This window comes from Orycteropus afer, unplaced genomic scaffold, assembly GCF_000298275.1.
Source record: "Orycteropus afer afer isolate SDZICR_OR568_19922 unplaced genomic scaffold, OryAfe1.0 scaffold00056, whole genome shotgun sequence".
NCBI classification, from domain to species: domain Eukaryota; kingdom Metazoa; phylum Chordata; class Mammalia; order Tubulidentata; family Orycteropodidae; genus Orycteropus; species Orycteropus afer.
The window spans coordinates 3,941,890-3,958,960 of NW_006921643.1; the positions used below are offsets into that span (position 1 = coordinate 3,941,890).

The window sequence follows — 17,071 nt, forward strand, 5'->3', positions numbered from 1 at the left end:
GGTAGGGTGGAGGGTCGATGAAAGAGGGGGAGGCCTTCAACGAGATGGATTGACATGATGGCTGCGATGATGGGCTCGAGTATAGCAGGGATCGTGGAGCTGGTGTGGGATTGGGCAGTGTTTCATTCTGCTGTGCATGGGGTCGCTATGAGTCGGAAATGACTCGACGGCACCTAACAACAACAACAGCAACTTGGTTTAAGAGAGTGAGGACCTTTTTTTTGGGGGGGTCATTTGGGTGAAAGTTTACAGAGCAAATTCACTTTCCGTACAGCAGTTCACATACACTTTGTCTCATGACACTGATTACAATTTACCACAGTGCAACAGCTCCCCTCCCACTTTGTCCTCATAGTTATTACCTCTTCCCTGTGTTCTTCCTTCCATGCACTCCTGCCCCCTAAGCTATGTCCCTGTACATACACTGCCCTTCTATTCTCCCATGATTGTTCTCACCAAGGAGGATATCTAAAAAGAACCAAACACACTGTTGTCAAGTCAGATCTGACTCATAGCGACCCTGCCTGGGGTTTCGGAGGCTGTATCACTACAGAAGTAGATTGCCCAGCCTTCCTTCTGAGGAGTGGCTGGTGGGTTTGAACCTCTAGCCTTCTGGTTAGCAGTTAAGTGCCTTAGGCACTATGCCACCAAAGCTCCCCAGGAGTGTATCTAGCTAGTGTAAATGTTCACCTCATACGCCTTTTGTTTGGCTGGAAGCCACAGGACTAGGTTCCATTCTAGACTTGAAGGGCAGCTAGGGTCCATAGTCTCAGTGGTTCCATCAGGCTCTATCAGACCAGCAAACCTGGTCCCTTTTTGTTTCCAGTGATTTTGAGTTTTGTTTCATATTGTTCTCCCAGCCTGTCCAGGATCTCCTACGTGAGTCCCCCTCCGAGTGGTTGACAGTGGTAGTCAGGCACTATCTAGTTTTTCTGGTCTCATAGTCCTATAGGCTGAGGATCGCATAGAGTACCAGTTCCTTGGACTGTTGTTTCCATGAATCTTTGGTTTTTTTCATTCTTCTTTGCTCTGGATGTGGAGAGACCCATCCATTGCATCTAGATGGCTGCTTGCAAGCTTTTAAGATCCCAGTCACTACTCGCCAAAGTAGGATGTGGAACAGTGTTTTGTGTAGTTTGTTATGCCAGTTGAGCTTGATGTCCCTTGCGACTATGGTCCCGAGCTCACAGGTCCGCTCTCTCTGGGTAGCTGGCTGTGGCTCAGAAGTGACTATAACCTTGTTCTTTGTCAGAACATAGCAATACACTTGTAGAAACATTTTCTGCCAACGCTATACATGGTCTTAGGTACACTCCCCCCTGCATAGCCATACCTAATAGTTCAGCCTGTCCACCCATTTATCCACCCATATATCCAACACAGTACTGTATGCGCAAAAGGGTTCATCTTTGTTGTTGTACCTCCCATGTTCCTCTCTATGGTTTCCTCTTCTTCAGTGCCAACATGTTGATCACTCACATTTGGTACATTGCCCTTCTCATCACCCAAATCAACACTTGTCTCTCTATCTAACAGTGTTCCCTCCCCTCCTACCCCTGGTAACCAACAAAGAAAGTTTCCTTCCATTTATAAACCTTTCTTTGACTTTTTACAATAATGGACTAATACAATATTTGTCCTTCTGTGATTGACTTCTTTTACTCGGCATAATGCCCTCCAAGTTCATCAACATTATGCAGGTTTTTGCAGATTCTACATTGTTCTTTAGGGTTGCATAGTATTCCATTGTGTGTATGTACCATAGTTTGGTTATCCATTCTTCAGTTGATGGACACCTAGGTTGTTTCCATCTTTTGGCTGTTGTAAATAGCGCTGTGATGAACATGGGTGTGCATATATCTGTTCTTGTCCTGGCTCTCACTTCTTTAGGATATATACCTAGTAGTGAAATGGCTAGGTCAAATGGTAGTTCTAATTCCAGCTTTTTAAGGAATCGCCGTACTGCTTTCCACAGTGGATGCACCATTTTACAGTCCCACCGGCAGTGTATGAGAGTCCCACTCTCTCCACATCCTCACCAGCATTTGTTATTTTCTCTCTTACTGAACTTTGCTACTAGTGCTGGGGCAAGATGGTATCTTGTTGTTTTGACTTGCATCTCGCTAATGTGTAATGACTCTGTTTCTCCTATATTTGTTGGCCACCTGAATATCCTTTTTGGTCAAGTGTCTATTCATGGCTACTGCCCATTTGTTAATTGGATTATTTGTCTTTTTGTTGTTGAGGTGTTGGAGTTTTTATAAATTCTAGACATAAGTCTCTTGTTAGTTGTGTCATTGCCAAATATTTTTTCCTAATCTGTAGGGTCAGAGTGAGGATGTTTTTAATAGACACTACTTCTAAGTGTTCTGACATATCTTGAAGAAGTTCATTTCCGAATGGGAAGGACATGACCCGGTGAATCCCCAGGGTGCTTTCTTTGTGTCCCACACCTCCTGCATGAGTCAGAGCCTTGTTGTTTGCCTGTTTGCTAGTGGCCTCTGCAGTCCTGGGTGATAAGAACATTCCCTCTCTCCTCTCCCATTTTCTGTCTGCCTGTACAGCTCTAGCTCATCTATCTTAATGGCCACACAGTACCCTACTAAGTAATGGAGGGTCAGAATTCATTGGCCCAGTCTTAGATATTTTGGTTGCTTCCACCTTGTGATTACAGATGAGTTTGAAGTGAATTCTTTGCCCTCGGGTTGCCAGAATCCAGTGTCAGGTTTGTTACTTTGAGGGAAAATAGTTTTGGTGAGTTCTCCAAAATCGAGTTTTAAGACTGGTAGGTGCCACTAGGGACTCTGTAAGTGTTGTAATTGGCCCAGTGGCTTACCATGAGTTCTCAGTGAGAAGGTTACTAAATGTTTTGCCTCATATGGGCTCCAGGCCCTCCAGAGGAGTCTTTCTAACACCTTCTCCTATCCCAGGGCTGTTCTGGCTTATTGGTAGATTGTTTGAACATTCTTGGCATCAGTGGCAGCAGGGATGGTGAGGATAAAAAAGCCTTGTAGTGAACTTTTGTTTTTCCAATTTAAGTTATAGAATATAAGGTCAGTCAAAATTATTTAAGAGGAAAGAGAAGTTACTAAGGTTTCTGTGATCTGAATTTTGAGCTGGCCTATGGAAATGTGCCTCAGAAATGGACTTTAAAAAAAAAAAAAAAAAAAACACCCTGGATTGAAGATTGTTCTTAGGGGTGATTAAGGTTGAGTGTCTGTGGGAAAGTTTATCCAACAGTGTACCTAGTCTCTTCAGTGAAATGAATGATACATGTAAAGCTTTTGGCACTGTGGCTGGCACAGAGTAAGCACTCAAGAAATGACAGGTGCCAGCTCAAGCTGTTATCTTCCAAGTGGAAAACCTTCTCCCTCACTTAAGTTTTCTTTTTGCCCAGAGAATCACATTTTGGAAGATGTGAACAAATGTGTCATTGCTCTGCAAGAAAAAGATGTGGATGGGCTGGATCGCACAGCTGGTGCAATTCGAGGCCGAGCAGCCCGGGTCATTCACGTGGTCACATCAGAGATGGACAACTATGAGCCAGGGGTCTACACGGAGAAGGTGCTAGAGGCCACCAAGCTGCTTTCCAATACAGGTGTGGGGGCTCCTCCCTGTCCAGTACTGTCACAGGCAGCGTAAGTAGGGTGAGGTCATCCTGTAGGAAGTTAGAAACCAGGACTTGGTCATAAGACAAGGGTTCTGGGTGAAACATCAGAGTTGTGAGAAGTCTGATAAAGATCTTACAAGCACACTTTTTTTTTGCACAATTATGAGTAATCATGGGGCTAATTGTTTACACATTATTTAAGATGAACTTCTGAATATTAAATCTGTTACTGAATAAATACTAAATTAAGAGGGCCCTATTCTTAAACATGGCCTCTGGTTAATTGTACTTCAAGTTCTCAACCATCTAAACCCTGTATTGCAGAATCTAGTCAGAGACAAAATGACTCAAGTGTTTATAAAATACTGTACTTCATCTATTTCAACCATAAATACCCTTCACATGGTAGAAACAGAGGCTCTTCATCATAAACCTTGCCTTTTTCTGTCGGCCTGAGGGATTTAGGGAGGGTTGGTGGGATGGTGGCGTTTGCTCAGCCAGCAGGGTCTTCCACGCTCCTCTTTCTGCAGTCATGCCGCGTTTCACTGAGCAAGTTGAAGCAGCTGTGGAAGCCCTCAGCTCAGACCCTGCCCAGCCCATGGATGAGAACGAGTTTATTGATGCCTCCCGCCTGGTGTACGATGGCATCAGGGACATCAGGAAAGCAGTGTTGATGATAAGGGTGAGTAACTGCATTTCAGATGTTTTAACAGCTTCTTTCTTATCATTTGCTAAACTTGAGCAATGCATCATTCTGGAACTCAGCAGATGTGGTGGCAGTATATTAAAACCATGAATCTAAAGCTTTTAGAATGAGATATATTTAATTATGTTGTCTAAAGTGACTGTTGGTTGCAAGTTAGAGCCCAAACTTGGGCTGAGAAGAGGAACTCGCATGAGTTGGCCTTGAGGATTTAATTTAGAGCAAATATCACAATATGAGGCTTCAGTTTGAGTTAGAAGGAAACCACAGAAAATAAAGATTCAACTTAATTTCAGAGAAGGGAATATTTTCCTATTATAAGTAGAAGCTATTCTTCACACGGATCATCCTTCTCAAAGTGGCTGCAGGCATTTCTTGGTAGAACTTCAGTGTGTTCAGGTTGAGGATAAAGGGCTGTGTCAGCCCCTGACGGTACATTTCTAGCATGAGGCCTAGTGCTGGGCAATTGTTCTCAATGCTTAAGGGGAAGTCTAGGGTCCCCTCTAGGTTAGTGTGAACAAAGGAGTTTCTGAAACTATCAAGCCCTCTGTGATGGAGTTCCAGGGTGATTTTCCCTGAGTAGTTGACCCTTTGCATGCAGCTCTTACTATAAGCACATTGTTTTTGAAGCTGAGAGTAGGACCTGTGAAAATGTTCCCCAGGTCCACCTGGCTACCTCCCAGGTCTTGGGGCAGGCCCTGGTGTACCTTCAGAGTGACAGTGGGAACAGGTGTTGCCTGCTGCATTGGTGCTACTTTGCTATGCTACTGACCTAGTCAGGCCACAGTAGTTTCATTTCAGCCTTCATAGATAGCTAGTCAGACCTCCCAAAGTAGGCAGGGATACTATTCCACTGTTGGTAGACTTGGGTCTCTTTGTTCCTGCTGCCGCACTAATGAAGAACCAGTGTTTAAGCAAAGACCTAACTGAGCCCAAGACATAACCTTTGGTGGTGTGACAGGATCCCTGGGTCCCATTTACCAGTGCTAATGTACATAGCCCTATTTTCCCAAATTCTTTCCATGTGGACAGATACCTAGAAATAGAACAAAGGAAACCCTAGTGGTAAGGAAGAGTTGTTGAGTATCTTAAGTGAAAGGCTTTGGGATTTAAGAATCGAAGACCGACCATAGTGTGACTGTGCGGAAGGACCTAAGATCATGGATGTAGTGCCTCCAGTCGAGTTGGCTTTGCTTTCTGTAACATGCTCTGCAGAGGAGAGTTGCTTTTCACTAGGATTGTGATTCACACACATCCTAGGCTTGTGACCATTTAATACCTTCCTGCACTTGAGCCTACACACCTATGTCCCCATCCTCTTGTTCCTTCTTTCACTGAAGCAGCTGTAACATCTGTCCCTACTGTCCCTGTATATTCTGCTGCCTCCTCTTTCCATGGGTGGGCCTCTTGGTGCTGTGGGCTAAGGGCCTCCTCTCTGCTGGGGCATGAGATCACACTCTCTGCTCTGGCCGTTTACCCGCATACATCCAGCCCTTGACCAAGCATACAAATATGCTCTTTTTTTCTCTAAGCATAAGGAAAAAAGTTCTCTCTCTTGGCTTACCTCCTTCTTAGTATCCTTTGCTACTTTCTCTTCATCTTTTAAGCCTGTTAACATATTTGTTCACATGGCAAAATCCTTGACCCCTTTTCTTGCTGTGCTCATTACCATAGTGTGTAAAGCCTTGAGACTGCCTTCTAGATGTTGACTCTGAGTTCTGTGCTGTCTGGCCAACTTGTCTATTCTCTCTCTACTTCATTGTCTGATAGACATTTCAGGCTTATGCTTCAGCTCCTAATTTCTCTATCTTTAACCTGCTTCATTCACAGTCTTGACATGTCAGATAATGGCAGCTCTGTCCTTCCACATGCGCAGGCCATAAACTTGGATTCACCACTGAAAGTTCCTGTTTTTGTCTCACACCACATATCCATGATGGGCTATTGAGGGAGGTCAGGAAGTAGAGATGATGTTATATAATCCTTGAAGAAGCTTCTTAACAGATGTAGTACATACCAAAACTTGAAAGGTATCTGTGAGCCCAGTATTAAAATGAGTTACCAAGTCAGCAGGACTCCAGGACTTTGCACAGACATGTACTCTGTGGCCCATCAGTACCCGTGTGGATCCAAGAATAGATGTCTAGCCTCCGTTCTTGTACAAACCTCTAAGGTACCTTTGGTGATTTCTGAGTGTGTTCTCACATATCCTTTCAGGCCCTTGAGCAGGGCCTGGATTAGGTACTGATGCAGTGTAACAGGCCTGCTGGCAGGGCCTACAACCAACTCCAACTGTTGCACCTGCAACAGTTGCACCCTGTACAGATTAACTTCCAGAAACGATGATTTTATATTTCAAGTCAGCAGCTAATCATGAGAGGCCAGTCATTTGTGCAAAATAAGAATCTTAGTTCATAATTAGAGCAAAGAGCTAGAACCAGTAATCAGTCCCTTTAGTATTTACTCAGCCTTTCCCTGCCATGTTATCTTTTTCTTCGAGAAAAGTTATTTAAGAAAAAGCAATGCCTATTTTTATTCTTCAAAGCATACTTTGGTTCCCTAATATAAGACTCAGTATTTAATTCATTTAATTTTCTCCTTGTCATAAAGTGAGAAAAATGTAAGAATCTCCTTAATTCCCCAGGTGTTGGAGAAGTACATTAAGTAGTGAAAATTTTGTATCATATAAAGTAAGAGACTCTTGACTCAGTGGTTGAAAGTGAAGCCCTCATCCTGTAAAAGAGTGCAGGCTGTTTGGGAAGTGCTGGTGAGGTGCCACACCTGCCATCTGACAGGCCGCTGGCCTGTGCATCCGTGAAGCAGACCTCAGACCCAGAGTATTGGAAAAGTACATATTAAGATCCAGAATTTGATCAGGTGTGGTGTCTAGAGCCAGGTTTCATATTCTTCCCCCATGGACTCACTGGGCCTTTCTCTAGGCCTCTGGTTTAGGGCCAGCAGCAGTGGTCATGAGGGGTGGGGGGTGGTCTCTGTTAATGGGTGTTAGTAGCAGGTAAAAGAGTATGGTGGTCTGAGGCTCAGAGGCAGGAACATGGAGGTTCAGGTTGTGTTTGAGTCATGATCTCTGTTTTGGCAGACCCCCGAGGAGTTGGATGACTCTGACTTTGAGACAGAAGATTTTGATGTCAGAAGTAGAACAAGCGTCCAGACAGAAGATGATCAGCTGATAGCTGGCCAAAGTGCCCGGGTAAGAAAATGCCCTTTGGAGAGGTGGGCATCTGCAGAGCCTGGCCTTGCTCCCTGTCCTAGTCAGGCCAATGTTTGTCTTTTCCAGAAAAAAACAGTAACTCTCAGTATCCAGAAGACCATTTTTCCTCTTTTACACTAAGACTGGGAGAGACGGGGCCATCTACTTCTGAAAAAATTGGTCACTGAAAACCATATGAATTTCTCCTGCATTAGGACTGAAGCTGACCAAGTTGTGGTATCTGCTGTTCAGTTGTGTTGTTGTTAGGTGTCGTTGAATTGATTCCAACTCATAGTAACACTGTGTACAGTAGAATGAAACACTGCCCGGTCTTGTACCATCCTTACAGTCTTTGCTATGTTTGAGCCCATCATTGCAGCAACTGTGTCAGTTCATCTTATTGAGGGTCTTTCCCTTTTTCACTGACCCTCTGCTTTACCAAGCATGATACCCTTCTCGACTGGTCTCTTCCCGAAAACATACCCAAAGTATGCGAGATGAAGTCTGTCCATTCTCATTTCTAAGGAGCATTCTGGCTGTACTTCTTCTAAGACGGATTTATTCTTTCATCTGGTAGTCCATGATATTTTCAACATTCTTTACCAACACCAGAGGTCAAATGCATCAATTCTTCAGTCTTCCTTATTCACTGTCTGTCTTTTACATGTATATGAAGCTTAAAGTATTAATGGCTTAGGTCAGGTGCTTCTTAAGTCTTCAAAGTGGCATCTTGACTCTAGCACTTCAACCAGGTGTTTTACTGCAGTGCAGTACATCGTCTGATTTTTTGATTGCTGCTTCCATAGCCATTAAATGTGTATCTCAGTAAAGTGAAATCCATGACAAATTCATAGACAGGTGAGGAAGGAGAAAGTGGTGGTCTACTTCTGAAAAAAACTGGCCACTGAAGACCTGCTGATAAACTGCTGGAAAATGAGCCCCTTGGGTTGAAAGGTACTTAAAAAATGACTGGGGAAGAGTGGCCTTCTCAAAGTAGAGTCACCTTAATGATGTAGATAGAGTAAAGCTTTTGGGACCTTATTTGGTGATGTGGCATGGCTCAAAATGAGAAAAGTTACTGCATGAAGTAGGAATCTAGGAAAATTGGAACTTGTCAAAAATGAAATGGAATGCATAAAGATCAATATCCTAGGAATTAGTGAGCTGAAATGGACTGGTGTTGGCCATTTTGATTTGGAAAATCCTATGATCTACTATGCTGGGAGCGACAAATTGAAGAGAAATGCTGTCACGTTCATCATGAAAAGGAATGTTTTCATGAAAAGGAATGTTTCAAGGTCTAGCCTGAAGTATAATGCTGTCAATGATAGGATAATATCCTCATGCCTACAAGTAAGACCACTTAATACTATTATTCAAATTTATGCACCAGCTACTCAAGTCAAAGATGAAGAAATTGAAGATTTTTACCAACTTCTGCAATCTGAAACTGACCAAACATGCAGTCAGGATGTATTGACAATTACTAGTGATTAGAATGAGAAAGTTCAAAACAAACAAGAAGCATTAGTAGTTGGAAAATATGGTCTTAGTGAAACAAATGGCACCAGAGACTGCATGATAGAATTTTGCAGACTAACAACTTACTCATTGTAAGTACCTCTTTTTAACCATGTAAATGGTGACTATACACATGGAACTCATCAGATGGAATACAAAATAAGCAAATCAATTACATCTGTGGAAAAACGTGATAGAGAAACTTAGTATTTTCAGAACAAAGGCCAGGAGCTAACTCTGGGAACAGACCATCAATTGCTTATATGTAAGTTGAAGTTGAAGAAAATTAAAACAAGTTCAATAGAGCCAAAATACGACCTTTATTGTATCCCACCTGAATTTAGAGACCATTTGCAGAATAGATTTGATGCACTGAACACCAGTGACTAAAGACGACCAGGTGAGTTATGGGATGGCATCAAGGATATCAGACATGAAGAAAGAAAAAGGTCATTGAAAAGACAGGAAGGGAACAGAAGACCAAAATGGATATCTATAAGAGATTCCGAAACGTGCCCTTGAATGGAGAGTAAAGCGAGTGGAAGAGATGATGAAATAAAAGAAAATTCCAAAGGGTGCCTTGAGAAGACAAAGTATTATAATAAAATATGCAAAAACCCAGAATTAGAAAACCAAAAGGGAAGAGCATGCTCGATATTTCTCAAGCTGAAAGAGCTGAAGAAAAAACTAAAGCTTTAAGTTTTGTAATATTGAAGGATTCTGTGGGCAAAAGAAGGAGCTCTTGTGGTGCAGTGCCTAAGGCATTTGACTGCTAACCAGAAGGTTGGTGGTTCAATCCCACCAGCTACTCTGTGGAAGGAAGATGGGGCAATCTACTTCCGTAAAGATATACCACCTGGGAAACACAAAGGGGGTCACTATGAGTCAGAATAAACTCAGTGGTAGTGGGTTTGGTTTATTGGTTTTATTGGCAAAATACCGAATGATGCAGGAAGCATCAAAAGAAGATGGAAGAATACAGAGAGTCACTGTACTAAATAGAATTAGTCAGTGCTCAGCATTTTAAGAGGTAAACAGAAGTCAGTTGTAGGTTCAGTATTTTGCCCATATGATTAAGAACTGATGGTACTGAAGGACAAAGTTCAAGCATCACTGAAAGCATTGGTGAAAAACAAGGATCCAGGAACTGACGGAATACCTATTGAAATGTTTCCGCAAACAGATGCAGCACTGGAGGTACTTACTCATTTATGCCAAGAAATTTGGAAGACAGTTACCTGACCAGCTGACTAGAAGAGATCCATATTTGTTTCCGTTGCAAAGAAGGGTGATCCCACAGAATGTGGAAATGATCAAACAATAGCATTAACATCACATGGAAGTGAAGTTTTGCTGAAGATAATTAAAAAATGGTTGCAGCAGTACATTGACAGGAAACTCCCAGAAATTCAAGCCAGATTCAGAAGAGGATGTCGAAGAAAAGATGTCATTGCAGATTGTTCTGGTTACCTAGTGCCTCTCTGACAGAAATATATCACAAATGGGATGGCTTGAACAAACGGGAGTTTATTCTCTTACTGTTTGGGAGGCTAGAAGTCCAAGTTCAAAGTGCCAGGCTCTAGGGGCTGTGTGAAAGCCCCTCAACCTTGGGTTCAGCTCTGCCTCCTGCTCCCGGCCCACTGGAGCTAGAGGCTTTTCTTCACTCAGCTGCTGCCTGCTGAAGCTGACAAGCCCAAGGTTGACAAGTAAAAAGTCACAGTCCTGAAGTTACCAAATCTCGCAGCAGGCCATTAATCCAAGGTCACTGAAAGTCGCAAGGTTGGCAGAGGATGGCAGGCTGTTGAACAACGACACAGCTACATGTAGGGTTCAAGTGTGCCATAAGCTAGAGAACATTTCCAAAGCTGTTTCTTATTTGCGGGAAGCAAACCACGTCCCAAAGGCAGCTAGTCAGCTGCTTGTGGTAGATCCTACCATGGAGTTGATTGTCTGTCTCATCATGGGGAATAACTACCTCCAGCTGCCCAGCCACTCAACCAGGCCCAGCCAAGTTGATACACAAACTTAACCATGACACAGATGCTAATAGATCTTGGCTGAAAGCAGAGTATATCAGAGAGATGTTTACCTGTGTTTTATTGACTGTACAAAGGCATTTGACTATGTGGCTCATAACAAATTATGGATAACATTGAGAAAAATGGGAATTCCAGAACACTTAATTATGTTCATGAGGAACCTGTACTTTTTGATCAAGAGGCTGTCATTTGAACAGAACAAGGGGATAATGTATGGTTTAAAATCAGAAAGGGAGTGCATCAGGGTTGTATCTTTTTACCATACTTATTTGATCCATATGGTGAGCAAATAATCCGAGAAGCTGGACTACATGAAGAATGTGGCATAAGGACTGAAGGAAGACTCATTAACAACTTGCCTTTTGCTAAAAGTGAAGAAGATTTGAAGCACTTACTGGTAAATAACAAAGAATACAGCTTTCAGTGTGGATTATACCTTTGCATAAAGAAAACAAATCCTCATAAGTGGATGAGTAAGCAACATCACAATAACTGGAGAAAAGTCAGTTGTAGATTCTTCCACATTGTCTCCTCAGCTGAGACCATGGCAGGAACACAAGCCTTTTCTCCTGGGCCCTGGCCCTTTAGTGTAGGCCGAGCTTTGAGTAGGGAGATCCCTGAGATCCTGTCAACAGAATGTTAATAGGCTTGTGAAACTCTAAAAAAGATGGCTGCTTTTGCCCATCCCAGTGATTTTGTGGGAATGAAATAACTGTTCATGGATTAAAAAGAAACACTGCTTTATGTGGTGCATTCAAGAAAACTCATCAGAACCATTGCATTCCTTTGACTCATTTTATCTTTAATCAATAGCATTTATGTTTTGGGAGAATGCCATGAATTATTTCCAAGGAGTCTTTTTCTTTTTTTTTTTATTTCTTAGAAAATTTTGAACAGTGAGTGTGGTTAGGCCTCTTTGCAGGCAAAAGTGGGGAGGAGCCTCCATCCTCAGAATCTGTGGGGCCCTGACATCCAAGTGCTGTTTTCATAAGATTTAAATACCGTGTCAGGTAGCCAAAATGTGTATTTCTCAGCAAATTCTCCTCTGCATTCCCTTGTCAACATTTATTTTTTTTTTAAAAAAAAAACAAACTATTTCCTGTTCATCTCAAAAAGTGCAACTTTAAAGTCAAATGTGGGCCAGGGAAGTGTCCATTCAGAGACCACCAGTGAGATGACCCAGTGCCCCTTCTCTCCCTCACTCTGCTCGTTGCAGGAAGTAGAGGCTGAAACTGTGACAATGAAGGTAAGCAGGGTTCTGTCCCTGCACAGGTGTGATCTGGAAGCTTCCACGTTAGCCTTCTACCCCTCCCACTCCATTTCCCTCCACATTAGAGTATGTTCTTAGAAGTGGGTCGGTGATTCCAGCTGCTAGAAACATGGCGCAAGATGAGAAGAAACAGCCCTTCAGGCAAGAGGAGATCTCTTAAAGCATTATCCTACGTATGTCATAGATTGGCAGTTGGAAATGTTCTTGGCTAATGTACTATGAGGACTTCATATTCTGTGCTTCTGATTTCAGGCGATCATGGCTCAGCTTCCCCAGGAGCAGAAAGCAAAGATTGCGGAACAGGTTGCCAGCTTCCAGGAAGAAAAGAGCAAGCTGGATGCTGAAGTGTCCAAGTGGGATGACAGTGGCAATGACATCATTGTGCTGGCCAAGCAGATGTGCATGATTATGATGGAGATGACTGATTTCACCCGGTGAGCAGCACCCTGTACCAGGGCAGCTCTCCCCACCACAAGGCCTGCCATTGTGTAGACAGTCCATGTTCTCCAGCTCCAAGGGGCTCTGTGTACCATGCTTTAGCTCCAAGGGGCTCTGTGTACCATGCTTTTTATTGTCTTTTTACAGAGGTAAAGGACCACTCAAAAATACCTCCGATGTGATCAGTGCTGCCAAGAAGATTGCTGAGGCAGGCTCCAGGATGGATAAGCTTGGCCGTACCATCGCAGACCATGTGAGTGACAGACTAGTCACATAGGTCTCTAAGCTTCATCCTGGGCCTTAGCGTTCTTCTCACTCATTTCAGACACTCTTCTTGCCAACTTACTTGATGAATACCAGCATAGATTTTTAAGGATTTCTGAATTCCTGCTTTTTCTTTGACAAGTCTTGTGAGTTAGGTCCAGTTTGCATTAGAGTACATTTCTTAAGCAGGTGTGTATATTCTGAAATTTTCCATTGATTGACAGCTAAAAAAAGGCTTCTACTGTTTTCAGAACTTAAACTCACTATAAGAATCAGCTCAGTTGCCAGTAGGGAACAGGCTTCTGTGATGTTGGCACCGTGTCCCCAGCACAGCCTTCACCCCATTATTCCTTCATTCTGATACCTAAAACAATTGTGGAAGTTTTATAACACATTTCCTTTAAAGTACTAAGAGTCACTATCAGAGCTGCTGTTTCTTCTGTACAGTTTTAACCTGTAGTATTAGCCTTTCTGTCTGCATCTGGGCTGCAGCATGTATGGCAGCTGTCTCTCAGTGCTCAAGCCTTGACTCTCCTCTTTGGTGCAGTCCAATACCAAGGCTGTTGCATCTACTGGCCAGAGGTAGCTTGACACCATCCAGTCTTTTGCTTTCTACAGCCAGCTCTGTTGCACCTTGCTGAACTACAAGAACCTCTGATTTCCCACATTTTCCTTTCCAATTCATACTCTGAACAGACCCGACATGCTCATCTGTGTGTTGTTGTTATGTGCTGTCGAGTCAGACCCAACTCATAGCAACCCTTTCTTGGGTTTCTGAGGCAGTATCACTATGGAAGTAGATTGCCCAACCTTCCTTCTGAGGAGTGGCTGGTGGGTTTGAACAGCCAGCCTTCTGGTTAGTAGTCAAGTTTAAAATGCAACACACACAGGGCTAAGCCCTGCTCAAAATCCTGCACTAGCTTCTTAGAATAAAATGCAGTCTTTAGCATGGTCTGCAAGGCCTCTCTGACGGTCTTATATATACCACTGTCATTCACTGTGTCCCAGCCTCACAGGAAAAAAGAATTTTGTTGTAAGCATTTGAGAGGTTCCTTTTTTGGGGTAATACCTTCTAAGCCTGCCCTAATTAGACACCTTCACAGCCATGAGCTTTGGCAGCAAGATGGGCCTCAGGGAGTGCTACCCTCTGCCTTGAGTTTCCCTACATGCTCTTAGTCCCTAGGTGCTCCTTTTCTTGTTTTGCTTGCTCACTCTTCTTCCATACTTGCCCAAAATGAATGTCTCCTTTCATCTAGTGTTTACAGTGTGCATCATAATTGAGCAGATAAAGGGTCTCTGAGCAGAAGAGCTATATATTTGTGGGGTTATTATCTAACTCCAAATATTCTGACTTTTCCCCATAGCCAGGCTTTTGCTTGCTGAGGCTTTCTCTCTCCTTCAAATGCCAGGGGTTTCCATACTCATGAAAGGTCTGCAGTAGAATCCTTGAGGTTAGTAGTTTCCTGTGGTCATGGAGTCAGTGAGGAAGGGTCAGAAAGGATTCACTATGCAGCAAGATCAGGGGTTCACAAATGTCTTACCACTCCTCACTTCCCTCTGTCTTCAAGCTGATAGGAGGGTAGGGATGTGACTGCCCCCAGGAAATGATAGAACTCGGATCTCTTTCCCTTTGCTCCAGCAAGGAGAAAGGGAGCAAGGTAGTGCCCCATGGAGAATTTTTGGAATAGCCATGGGTGGGAGTGTTGTTTGAGCCAGAATGGCCTTGTGCTAACTTGCTGTCCTGACAGTGCCCAGACTCAGCCTGCAAGCAGGACCTGCTGGCCTACCTGCAGCGCATCGCCCTCTACTGCCACCAGCTCAACATCTGCAGCAAAGTCAAGGCTGAGGTGCAGAACCTCGGTGGGGAGCTTGTTGTCTCAGGGGTAAGTTTTATCTATGACCTGTGAGGAAAGATGGTCAGTGAGGATTTGTGTGGACTGTGTGAGGAATGAAAGCAGCCTGTATTAAACACTCTGCTCACTCCTTACCCTCTCAAACTGAGGGTCTGTATTGTGGGGGAAACCAGGGCTGCAGTCTGCTTCCTGCTATTGAACTGCAGGGTTTTTGTTTTTGCATGGCATAGCTGGGAGCCTCCTCGTTTGCTGGCCACTCACTGGGAAGAGTATTTTTATCTTCCTTGCCTGCCTTCCCCCAGTGATGAATTAAGCTTGTTCCCTTTCTTAGACCTCCTCCACCCCCTCAAAATGTCTGAGTATTTGTTCCTTTTCCTGTTTATTACGTGACTATCTGGACCCCTTCTTACCTTGGGGAAGAGGAACTTTTTTACCTGGTGTAGGCTAGGCTTTTGCTAATCCAACTGAAATTCTCTGAAAGAAATCCTTTTGTATATTAAAGATACTCAAACCAGTTCTTCATCTGCTACATAAATGCCCTTATCTCTAAGGAGCGATTATCCCTGTTCTCATGGGGGGTGGGAAGGTTCTACCGTGTCTTGGCTGCTTGTCATGGATTGAATTATATCCCCTAAAAATGTGTATTAGAAGCCTAACTTCTATACTTCTGGTTATAATCCCATTTTGGAATGGTTGTCTTTGTTTTCTTAGTGAGGAAAGATTAGTGTAAGGTGTATCTTAAGCAAGTGAAAGAAGCAGAGATGGGGGAAGAGAGATGCCAAACCACATGAAGATCACCCAAGAACAGAAGCTCTAAGAGATGAGGACCTTCTTCCAGAGTGAGCGAGCCTTCCCCTGGAGCTGTACTCTGACTTCAGACTTCTAACCTCCTAAATTGTGAGGAAATAAACTTCTGTTTGTTAAAGCCACTCATTCGTGGTATTCCTGTTAGAGCAGCACTAGATCACAGACAGAATTTGGTTCTGAAAAGTAAGGATGCTGCTCTAACAGATCCTAAAATGTGTATGCAATTTTGGAAATGAGTAATGAGTAGATGCTGGAAGAATTTTAAGGTACTTCATAGTAAAAGCTGAGGTTGCCATGGGGAGACTTGTTGATAGAATTATGGGCATCAGGCAGTTCTGGTGAGGAGAGCTATAGAGAGTCTCTTTCTCTTTAGCCAGTACGTTTGGCACCAGCAACCAGATGTTGCTAGAAACATGGAACATTAAATGTGCTTCTGGTGATACTTTAAAAGAAAATGAACATGTGATTGGACAGTGCTTGTTATGCTGTGGTGATGAAGTTGGATGTTAGCTGATGCGATTTCTAAGCAAGATCTTAAAGGGGCCACACATGGTTTCTCCTTGCTGCTTTATAGTAAAATGCAGGACGAAAGAGATGGACTTAATTTTTAACTGTGCAAAAGGAAAACAAAACTTAGAGATTCGGAAAATTCTGTTGTACAGACTGAGGACAGAGGTGGCTACACTGTCTTTTGCTAAAGGGATTAGCCTCTTACTCATGGATTGAACCATCTCCAGAAAATCCATCAGTTTAGACTGAAGGGGACTGAAAAAGTAAAGGAAGGAAAGACCACTGTCTGCTTCTGGAATTCTATAGGCAGCAAACAGGCCAAAGGAACTACATCTGTTGTCCTCCATGAACAGAAAAGGACCAATGCTGGAACCACTCAGAGATCGGCAGAGCTGAGGGACAGAGCATGGGGGGGGGCAGTGCCCACAGCCAAGGGAGCTGAGTTGCCGTCCCAGTGAACCTAGAAGACAGCTGAAGTCCAGGGCTGAGGGTCCTCACCACCCAGAATCTAGAGTACTAGTTTCAAGCCCTAAGAGCTGATGTAGTGTGCTCTGCTGGGTTTGGGACTTGCTGGGTGCTTCCAGTTTTTCCCACTTGTAATGGAAATCTCTGCCTTGTGCCTGTTCCACCATCGTATTATGGAAGATTACTTGTATTTTAGATTTCACAGATATAAGGCATTTTGCCCCAGGATGGAATAACCCCTATTTGATTTAGATGTTTCAGAAGATGATATTTCTGACTTAGGACGTGATTTAAGACTTTTAGGATGATGTGATGAAGTGTCTATTTTGTATATGACAAGGACATGCATTTTAGGGGGAGGTCTAGGATGGCCTAACTCCATT

General features: G+C 43.3%; 1 protein-coding gene across 1 annotated transcript in view; it reads left to right on the top strand.

The window, feature by feature from the left end:
* Nucleotides 1-17,071, top strand: part of CTNNA1 (catenin alpha 1) — a 244,634-nt gene that overhangs the window by 226,736 nt on the left and 827 nt on the right. Inside the window, exons 11-16 of the mRNA XM_007938959.1 lie at nt 3,398-3,598; nt 4,141-4,292; nt 7,411-7,521; nt 12,604-12,785; nt 12,937-13,042; nt 14,802-14,936. Coding sequence (XP_007937150.1) covers nt 3,398-3,598; nt 4,141-4,292; nt 7,411-7,521; nt 12,604-12,785; nt 12,937-13,042; nt 14,802-14,936 — 887 coding nt within the window. The remainder of the gene's footprint in view (nt 1-3,397; nt 3,599-4,140; nt 4,293-7,410; nt 7,522-12,603; nt 12,786-12,936; nt 13,043-14,801; nt 14,937-17,071) is intronic.